The 11,269-nt window shown below is 42.7% G+C and overlaps 1 protein-coding gene across 1 annotated transcript in view; it reads left to right on the top strand.

The window, feature by feature from the left end:
• Positions 1-7,004, top strand: part of Fam124b (family with sequence similarity 124 member B) — a 27,367-nt gene extending 20,363 nt beyond the window's left edge. The window contains exon 2 of the mRNA XM_015481461.2: positions 4,151-7,004. Coding sequence (XP_015336947.1) covers positions 4,151-4,780 — 630 coding nt within the window. The 3' untranslated portion in view covers positions 4,781-7,004. The remainder of the gene's footprint in view (positions 1-4,150) is intronic.
• Positions 7,005-11,269: the final 4,265 nt, after the last annotated feature.

The raw sequence follows: 11,269 nt of genomic DNA, 5'->3' as shown, positions 1-11,269 counted from the left end.
AAAAAAATAAAAAAAAAAAAAAAAAAAAAAAAGAAGTAAAGACAGTGGGGGACGGGGACAGGGACGACTGAGAAGGAGCAAGTAGGAGACGGTGCTGGTTTGAACAGCAGATGTAATGGGAGAACTGAGTTTTGGAGCTGGTGGCCTGCTGGCTTTCAGAGATGGAGCACCTTAAGGGAGATCAGATCCAGTGAGGTGCCTCGGGACCAGGGGACCGGAGCTGAGGGGAGGGTGCACTAGGCTGGCTCAGAGGGGTCCACGGACTTTGGAGGTCCAGGAGAGTTCTTCCTGGCTGCACTGAGATGTCTTGGCCTGGACGTGGCTTCAGGAAAACCTTCATTCTGATCTGAGATTGACTTGGGAGTAAGAGAACTTCCTCGGGCTTCTCTTCTGATTATAGTTGTTAGAAAATGAAAAAGGAGCCCCAGAGTCAAGCTTAAGGCTTTCTTTCTCTATTCTGGGTAGTCTAATATCAACCTTGAATGATTTCTGAATATGAAAAACAACAACAACAAACAAACCCACACCAGTTTCCATTCTTAGAAGGAAAAAAACTTCACTGGGTCAAATAAGAAGATACAACACAATGTCCAGTGATTTCACAGGAGGCAAAGATGGCAGCTGAGCCCTTTGAAAGATGGAGGGAGTTTGTTTTCCAGTGAAAGGGAGATAGATCCCTGTTTATAGATGGAAGATAGTATTTTTTTTTCACTCTAATTAGGCCAGGGTTAATAAGCAAGATATTTTTTAAAGAGTGAGAACTTGGAGTTCGTTTGAAGTTGGGGGTGGGCTAAGTCTTTACTTTTTACTTTGTACATTTGTACAATAAAATTATTTATTTATTTACTTATATGTGGTGCTGAGAATCGAACCCTCTGCCTCATACTTGCTGGGCGAGCACTCTACCACTGAGCCACAGCCCCAGACTCAATTAAATTATTTTTATAGTTAACAATTACCACTTTTATACTAGTTGAGTAACAGGTCACAGTTAAAATTCAGGTGCTTTAAAAATATTGTATAAAATTATTTTGGGGCTATATGTATAAGGTGTATGTGAAACAAATAAAATTTGTGTTTAGACTTTGGCTCCATCCTTCATGATATCTCTTTACATATGTGCAGAATAATTCTGGAACATGAAAAAATAAAAAATCTGAAACCCTTCTTGTCCCAAGCAATTTGGATAAGAGATTCTTGACCTGTAATAAGATATTTTTATTAAAAACTAATAGATGAAAAGAAAAGACAGGAAGGGAGGGCAGGGCGGGGTGGGGGCGGGGAGAAGGAAAGGCGGGGAAAACCAGAGCAAAGGGAAGTGCCCGGCGAGATAGCAATAGGAAATGAGGGGAGGAATGAGAGCAGTGACAGCAGGAGGTGAGCCGCCGCGGGCAGTTAGGAAGACCAGATGGCCCCAGGGGAATGACCCCAGGCACAGGTTCTGGATATATGCAGTGTTTCCCAACCTTGGCTGTGCATTAGAAGCACCTAGGGAGATGGGACACTTCCTGATGCCTGGATTGCACCCTGGTCTGGTGAAATCAGAGTGCTTGGGGCAGGAGCAAGCAGCAGTGGTGTTTGGTGATCCCTAGGTGGGTCCATTGTGAAAAAGCAGGTCTAAAATGAGTACACACACACACACACACACACAATTTCTGGGGACAGAAATTTCTCTTGTGGGTTTATCAAAGGGAACATATGGAGGTACAGGGGCATCTCTTTAACAAGCAAAGTTCCCCGGGGTGTGTGTGTGTGTGTGTGTGTGTGTGTGTACTCATTTTAGACTTGCTTTTTCACTATCCTGACTTTCTCCTTATTGCCTTATTCCTCTGGAGAGTGTTTCTGATGCTGGCAGGAGCTCTCTTCAGTGCAATTTGGACTCTGGGCTAAATCGCATGGGCTCTGGGAATCAGATGGGTGAGGCGGGATTCAGGCAAACAGCTCTCTGGGGGAACTGGTTTGGTCAAGGGGTAGAATTTAATGATTCTAGAATAGTGGTTTTCAAACTTGGTCCTGAGAAGCCAATTGACCTTGTGAGGGGGTCAGCAGTCACAAATGGAGGGGACGTGGGCAGAACTAAGGAAGTCCCAATAAGCTGGGTCTACCCTGTCCCAAACTACTCTAGTTACACTGCTTCATATATTGGGCTTCAAGTAAGGCAAGAGTGGTGTGTGTGGGGGGATAGAGATCGAGGCAGATACTGAGGGAATGAGAATCATTGATGTGGAGAGAGCAGGGATTGGCCAATTATGGCCCTGGCACTTAGAATAATTTTTTTTTTTTTACTTTTAAATGATTGGGAAAAAAATTATGACATGAAAATTATATGAGATTCAAATTTCAGCATCCATAAATAGAGTTTTATTGAAGCACAGCCACACCATTTATTTACGTCTTGTCTATGGCTGCTTTGCAGCTGAGCTGAGCAGCTGGGTTAAGGTCTATACGGCCAGCAAAACCTTAGATATTTACCACATGGCCCTTCATGGAAAATGTTTTCCACTTTTAAAAGAAGCAATGGAAGTTCCCGTGTGTGTGTGTATGTGTGTGTACTCATTTTAGACCTGCTTTTTCACTATCCTGACTTTCTCCTTATTGCCTTGGGAGGTGAATGTGTACCATTCTCTTTCCCCCCTTTAAATAGACTATTTTTTTAGAGCAGCATTAGTTCTCAGCAAAATTAAGCAGAAAGTACAGAGATTCCACATCTCCCCTGATCCCACGGACACACAGTGTTCCCCACTATCAACACCTCCCACCAGATGGCACATGTGTTACATGAAGGAGCCTTCATTGGCAAGTTGTCATCACCCAAAGTCCAGCATTTGCATTAAGTTGTACATTCCATAGGTTTGGGCCAATACACAATGATGTGCATTCCATTATGATATCATCCAGAAGAGATTCCCTGCCCCCAACATCTTCTGTGTCTGCCTATTTATCCTACTTTCCTCTAATACCTGTCATTTCTTGATCTTTTTACTCTCTCCATAATTTTACCTCTTTCAAAAATTCTATATAGTTACAGTATGTAGCCTTTAAAGATTGGCTTCTTTCAATTGGCAGTAGGCATTTAGAGTTCTTCCCTATCATCCTTTTTGGCATATGATTAAGGACTGGGCCATGCAGGGATAGGTCCTGAATATCAATTTCTAAGGGCTGCTAACAAGATGGAGAAAATAGTCTTGTCCATAAATCCTCTTGGGGAGAGCACTGTGTAAGGGGTAGGATGTGAGGCCCCCGAGAGTCCAAGGATAGAAGATGCTCATGAACTCCACTTGGAGCATGCAGCTCCCTGCAGGGTGGGGGTTCTGCCAGTAGGATTGGAACTAGAGTGGAATTGCCAGGGAAGAAAGCACAGTGTCTACATAGCAGCTCCCCCTTTTTGTTTTCCCACATAATAGTAGCCATTGCTCTAGTACCTGAAGAATGTAAGGAGTATTTGTTTATAAAAGGTGCCAAATTATTATTACCCTCCCTGGAGTATCCACATGTCTTGGAATAGCCCAAGAGATACATAATTATTAGCACTGTTTAAAACAAGGACCACGACCTTGGAAAATGGAATTTTTAAAAAATATTTAATTAATTTTTATTTTTAAATACACGACAGTGGATTGCATTACAATTCTTGTTACACAAATAGAGCACAATTTTTCATATCTCTGTTTGCATATAAAGTATGTTCACACCAATTCATGTCTTCATCTGTGTGTTCTTTTCCCAGTCCCTATCTGGGCTGTCACTTCATGTTTTGGTGGCTTTTTTCTTTTTTGAATGGTTGGAAATACATCATTTGTGTCATCCAGCTGAACAACATCTTTGAATATTTTAATGTAGTTTAAACAACTGAATCTACCAGAAGTGTATGTTTTCATCAAGTGGCCTTTTGTTTCACAATGTTGTCCTTGTCAAAAAGTTAGCATGGGGGCTGGGGAGAAAGAGAAAGAAGAGCAAGAGAAAAGTCATGTTTCTAGCTGATGCTGATCCTGTACCTCATGATCATGTTTACCAACGACTTCTGCTCGATCACCTTTACCGAAAGTCTGCTGTAGTCATGGCGTGGCAATGGGTAAATAAGGCGGGGTGCTCTTGGCACTTAGGTAGTGGAAAACTTGTTTCATTTGTTCCTTCTTGCCTTGTCCCACAGGTCCAGTTGAATCCAGAACCTGGTGTTAGGAACCGCGAACTTTCTTTTCTGAATGCCACCTTGGGTTCTGGCTTGCTCCATCAGAGCTCCAGGCTGACCCCTGTCCCTGCACAGAGAACCCTGGAACCAAGGAGCCGGAGGATCCGGGGCAGGAGGTTCAAGGTGCGTTCTCTGGAGTTCCCTGAGCCCAGTGGGGCATCAGACAGCTCTAGCGCCACTTCATGGAAAAGCCCTGGTTGGTCATCCCCCGCCAGCAGCTCTGTCACAAGCACCCAGCTGCATCCTCCACTTGAGCCCAGGGTCAGAATGAAGGTCCTCCGGGAAAACAGCCTTCAGAAGCTGGAGGCAGAGACCAATGTTGACACGGGCTTCACCATCATCAATTCTGAGCCGAGACAATCTTTTCTGAGCAGATTTCCAAGGGATTTGTGGATTACCCAGCCATCATCCTGCTTGCCAGACTCTTCTTTAGAGGGGGCTACCTCTAAAAACAAGGGCATTCTGAGGGAAAGAATCCATCCCTTGTCACTTGCTAGCCAAGGGGACTTTGGTACAAGGAAGATAATCTCAAGATGTTCCCTTCATCTGCCAGTCCAAGGAGGAGAACAAGAAGAAGAATTCTTTATATAGCATAAAACAAATGTGTTGTTTAAAACTACAAAATCAGATAGAACATTCTAGAAATGGATCACTGACCCAGAATTGTCTTGTTTCTTGTTCATCTGAGGGCACCTGCATGCTATCCACATACAGATCTGTATTGCTTTCATTTCAAATGCTCAGCTTCTGCAGGTTTCAGGAGTGATTGTTGGTTTGCTGTCCCAGTCATAAAGGAACACAGACAAGTACAGGGAGAAAGCTGGATGCTCATGATCCCTGGAGGCTCACTGACCCAGCTGCCTGTGTTGAGTTCAGCAATTATCAGGATAACTGCATTGTATGCAAATGAATCGGAAATGGCATGCAAAGCTGATTAGTGTATGTAATTTGGTTTTAATTTTTTCTTGGGTTACATAGCTCATCTCCCTGGATAGCATGGACTATTTATTCTTTAGTGCTTTTTAATTTTTATGTGACCTCCTTTGGTAACTAGGCCCTTGTTCACCACATACCCTCTTGTGATTTTGCCTTTAAAGTTATTTGCATCTGGAATGAGTGAATATGCAAAGTATTTTGAAAATTACAAGCAACTTTTCCCCTCTCTTTAATGAGCAGAAACCCTGGAAGTTAGAAAAATCAGGTTAAAAATCAATGCTAGATGCTAAGGTTTTCCTGGTCTTTGGATTATCATTTGTTTTTGCCCTACTCTGAAGAGGCCAGCTGCTTGGTTTTTTTTTTTTTTAAAAAAAAACAAACCAAGGAAGACATAGGATTATTGGATAATTTGAGATCTCCATGGAGCAAGGTGGGAAGATTGGATTGGCTGGGTTACTGGAGCAGAACTTTGTTGTTTCTGGCCATTTTTTAATCCTCAAAGTCCTTTATGATACACATCATTCATTTATATATTCACTCCACAAATATTTATTGAACACTGTGTTTGAATAAAACATCATATATCTGGTACATACACATTCTGTGACCATCAAGCCCCCAAAGTGGTTATGATTTTGCAATGATGATAAACCCATTCTACCAGCTCTTAGAAAGATGTTGATATCCAAACCTGCTCCTCCAAGAGCTTCTCTCACAATCGAGGCACACACTTGCCATCCAAATTTGTAGTAAGTATTCACAACTTGTGGATGGAGACTGGGAATATTGTGAATTGCAATTATAATTCCAAAGGAAAAGCTCTCCATTGCTTATGTGCTGGGTTATTTGTGTTAAGGTTTGTGCACATGTCTAAAAAAAAATCTGGGATTTTGTATTTTAGTTAATTTATAGGGTTATTTGGCTCTATGAACTTCATTTTCCAGGATGGATATTACATAAGAATATAAATATTGATTTTTTTTCAGTGCAGGATATCAAACCCAGGTCCTTGCCCATGCAAGGCAAGCACTCTATCACTGAGCTACATCTCCAGGCGTGAGCTGGATCTTTTAAAGTCCTGGAAACTCAGTACACCCAATTTGAGAGAAAGATGAGCTCAGGCCTAACCCCCCAAAACAGTAGAAGCCTGGACAGTTGAAAATGGTCAAAACCAAGACTTTTAAGTGGACTTTTTCTGTCTTTAAGGTGTCAGTGTACTGCCTCATTCTCATGATCTCTCTTCTCCAGATTAAAATTTTATCTTAGAAAATAGAATGAAGAACTTCATTTTGGTATTGATATATCATGAGTTTTTTTTCCTTTTGAAAGTCTTATACTAGTTGAGCTATTGAGCTACCATGAAAAACATAGCAAGGAGAAGTTTTAAAACTTCCTTCCCACTTTTTCCCCCCTGAAATTATTTAAATTTCTTTAATATAATACACGGGTAAGAATATAAGTACATGGAAATGATAAAGAATATTTAGAAATTTGAATGGGTACCTAACAAAATTGGCTTGTAAAATAATAAATTCTTAAGATAACATCTACTCTATTCTGCTCAGTGTAGGATCTAATTTATGGAATGATGGGGGTGGAAATACCAGTAGATCAGGTTGCAGATGGGCAGATTTTAAACTTCCTATTTATGAGACCTTGAACATGTCAGGTTCATTGATCCTTTAGTGCTTTATCTATTGTAACAAAAGCTGTTTGGAGAATTGAGATGATGTATATGAGAGCATTAAGATGTCAGTAGCCCCTATAAATGTGTTTTTTTGTTATTATATTTTATTTTATATTATATTGTGTATGATATTATTAATACAATTGATTGGTCCTTTATACCCACAGTTTAAAAATCTCATAAGAACAATTTTTTTTTAAAAAAAATCAGGCAGTTTTTAGTAAAATCAGTGAGTCAATAAAAAGGAAATTTACCTTTCTAAGGTTTTTACTACATGCGTGATTTATTTTTTAATCCGTCTCCTATAGGAGGATTAAGTATAGCAAATAATCAACTATATCCTAGAGTTCAGTAGAGATGGTATGCAATAAGACTAGGCCTTGGACTAACTTAATTCAATTCAACAAATTAGTCAGACCTGCCTGTAACTATGCTTCTTCCCTAAAATGTAAAATATATCATTTTTAAAATGAGAGAGTTACCTAATCTGAATATTCTATTTTTCTTTTCAGGTAAATTAACAAACAGTGGCAGCAGTTTTCTTGCTACTTTTAACCTTATTAAAAGTATTTCACAGTTTTTTTGCAAGTATCTTCCGGACATTACTAGACATGAACAGAAATAATAACATTTGGAAATTTGCAAACATATTGGTAGGTTGGGAGAAGTAGGTGGGAGGAGATAAGACTCAAAGGATGGTCACACCTTGATTCATGCAAGGAGATGGGGCTGTGTCAGCAGCAGTGGCCATCTGCTGTCTCCCAGGCAGCTCTGTAAAGGTCTGGTCTTTCTACCACACCTCAAGGACCCTCTGGGCTGTGCACCTGTGCCTGAAGGAGGAGCTGGTGGGAGGCCCCTCTCTTCCCTCCCAGAGAATGGGGAAGGGAGATGCAAGAGAATGGAGCCCCAAGCACACACCCCACTTTCTGTGGATTAAAAACGCGTACAGTTTATATCATGTGATCCAACATCTTCAGAAATATGGTCTGACTTTCCACAGTCTTCTCCACGTCCTCATGCATTGGGCTCCTCCCCCCACTTTCCTTCCTTCCCACCCTGCCTCTCCTCCTCTTTCTTTTTGTGTGTGAATTTGGTGTTCCATTCTTCACTCTTGTTTTAAAACACACTCTCTTTGCTGGGTCTCCTGGATTCCTTCAAACGGATGACATGTGGTTGCAACTTCTAAAGGCCTCCTTGACTGAGCTCAGAGGGAACAGGAAGAGAAGGCATGCTTTGAGGAAACTCCCTGTTCCAGTTCATCCCCCGAATTCTGCTCAGTGCTGACTACACCCACATCTGGTGGAAGCAAACCAACCTCCCCTCCCACGGTGCTCTCCTTTCACCCCCACCAAAACTTTCTCTGAGGCTTGAGATGTTTCTTCTCACAATTGGAGATAAGAATAGCTGCACATGGCTCTCAGGGCACATTATTAGGGTTTTTGTTATTAAAAAGTTGATTTAAATTTTATTTCTAAATATACCATCTAAAAAGTATTATTATTCCAGAGAATCTGCCTTGGCTGTTGAAGACACAGCAAGGTCTCTGCTTTAGCAGAGGAGGAAAGTTCTGTTTCCAAATCCCCACCTCTGACACAGACGTTTCTGGGGTATTTCTTTTAAGAACAATAATTCTAAACAGGGATAATACTAAATCTGAGCTGACAGTGAGGCTGGCCTGTGGGACATGTCCCTTTGCAAGGGAGTCTCCTGAACATGTTGATGTTCATGACAGTCCTGTGAGGAAGGCTGTGGTTGTCCCCATCATATATGTGAAGAAATGGAAGTGCAGAGAGGTAGAGTGCCCAATTCAGAGCTGCACAGGAGCAAGCAACACAGAAGAGATTGTTAGAGTCTGTAAACAAGTCAGGATGGCACCTGGCATTTTGCCAGAGGGAGTGGTTTGAGAAGTAACACCAGCGAGCCATTAAGTGTGGCGATTCTTATTGGTTGACTGCTCTATCGAGTTTATGTTAATTAAGATAAACTGTGTGGAATGTATGAATACCTCTGTTGTCCTACAATAAACGGCTCCCACTCCTGCTGTATCAATTGTATCAATCTACACAAGTTGCTCGTCATGCCCCCCCCCCCCATTATTTTGCTGTAGCCGGACTGAGGCAAGAGATGAGAAGAGGCTGTCAGGTGTCAGGCTGCAGCCTGTGCCTCCAGCCACTCTCCTTAGGAAGGGTGTCAGAAGAGGCGTCTCAGCTCAGCAGGGGGTCCACACTGCTTCCACCCCCTGCCTGAACAACTGGCGCACTACTCTGCTGCTTCAAGCATAGGGCTCCTTCTTGTCGTTTAGCTCCAGGTTAAAATCCCTCCACAGGGGCTTGTCCGGCAGATGTCTGCGCCCAGCACCAACCCCTCCCAGTGCTGGGGCCAGAGAGGTGCTTCTATGAAAATTCTGTTCAAAGAATACACAGCAAGGGGTGGAAACGTAGCATTCCGCTTCTCCTTCATACTGGGATTGAACCCAGGGGTGCTTAACCCCCAAGCCACATCCTGAGGCCTTTTTATTTGTGATTTGGGGACAGGGCCTCCATAAATTGCTAAGCCTGGTTTTGAATTTGCAATTTTCCTGCCTCAGCCTTTAGAGCTGCTGGGATTAAAGGCATGTGCCACCACAACTGGCAATTACATTCATTTTTAGATCATAAAATAAAGAAATATTTTTAACAAACAGTTGAGACATCATATAACTGACTTTAAGGGAAGTAAAGAAAATTAATAAATATTTTATTCACTTAATTTTTTTTTAAAAAAGCTATTTACTGAAACTGGGAGTTACAAACATGCCCCACCTCACCTGGCTGGTGTTTTCCTCCATTGCTCGGGCTGCTGTGCTCTACTGAAACGTGCTCTCCAGGCTCAGGCCTCTCCATCTATTCCACAAGCCCGTTGCCAGACGCCAAGGTGGCTCAGGGTCCACTGCCCTGAACTGCAAGGCTCACTGCGATGAAACCTCGGCACAGCTCAGCTGAGGGCGTGCAGGGTTGTGAGGGCTTCAAAGGATCAGGTCTTCTCATCAGTCAAGAGATACACTCAGGGGTCACGGCAGAAATGATGCTGCTGACACTCTAATCACAGGGCCGTTGTATCCATCATAAGTCACGGTTTTCTCTCTCTTTCTCTCTCTCTCTCTCTTTCTCTCGACTACAGTTTCATTTTGGAATCTTCTCTTGCTTTGTACATGGTCTAATTAACCACCCAAATTAAGGAGGATTGAATTTTACCAGGATTATTATTATTATTTTTTTAAAATGGGGCTTGTAGTTACCTGTTTTTCTTTAACCTACCAAAATATGTCACTAGGGGGCACTGTTGCATAATAATCTAAATTACTGTTGGGCAATCACTGAATTTTATTATTTTTGTTTTCAGCTTCCTTCCGAAAGAAGGCATAGTAGATATTAAAAACTTATTCATGATTAGGAAGTTTCCCCACAAGGGTCTTGGTTGGAGGAAACGCCCACCTGAAAGACAGATGTCCTGTCCTTAGCTGACCTGGGCTGACCTGGACTTGGCCAGTCAGGTCTTGTCCCATGGAACTCTGATGCTCCCTGCAGGAATGGGAAGCCTTGGTTAGGGTGGGCAAGGCGGGCAGCCTTGCTTCGACCCAGGAAGACACGATGCCGTTTTTGGCTGTGGTGGAAATGGAGCCCTTAGACCTAGTTGGTTCTGTGGCCTGATTTTGGTTGTGATGGTGCTGGGTCCATCCCGGTTTGTTCTTGTGTATCTTCTGAGCCTAGTTCTCAGCTTTTTTTTCTGATAAATTTATTCTTAACCTGAATCAGTCTGAACCAGTTCTGTTCTTGTTCCAAATAGCTAATGTGGATACAGGTGCAGCACCAGACAGGTGTCAAGGCCAAGTACAAAACTTGGGTGCCATATGAAGAAATTAAAATTTCGAAGGAATGAATAAAGATATTAAAAACTATTCGTTTGGGGTTTCTGTGCCTCTCTGGAGTTCTCTTGCTTTGATTGGATTGCTTCTTGCTCATGGCTGTGACAGAGCCAGGACCTCCCCCAACCCCTTTAGCAGGCTAGGAAGGAAGCAGGACAGGACCTGGACAGAGGGAGGCCTTGTCCCCTCTGAGAAGCAGGTCTGCCTATAGACTTCTGCCCAGGACAGACAAACTCAGGTGCCTGCTCCTGGCCCAAACCCTGGCGACAATGACACTGGCAAAGATTATCCTTCGAGTGTTCCCTGAAGGGGCCCTGCCTATGGGATCCTGTTCATCTCTCTAACCAGGAACATACCTCTCGACAATGCAAGACCTTCCAGGACTTGGCGTCTGTCCACCTGTTTTCTTGAGAGCCTGTATTAGCTTCCGAGGTTGCTATAACAAACAGCCACAAACAACATGCTTAAAACAGAAAGTGGTTCTCACATGGTTCTGGAGGCCAGGAGTCCAGAATCAAGGTGTCAGCAGGGTCTCCCTGCTGTCGCCCAGGCT

Source organism: Marmota marmota, unplaced genomic scaffold (genome assembly GCF_001458135.2).
Source record: "Marmota marmota marmota unplaced genomic scaffold, marMar, whole genome shotgun sequence".
NCBI lineage: Eukaryota > Metazoa > Chordata > Mammalia > Rodentia > Sciuridae > Marmota > Marmota marmota.
The sequence above is the reverse complement of the archived record's forward strand: the minus strand, read 5'-3'. Positions and strand labels throughout refer to the sequence as shown.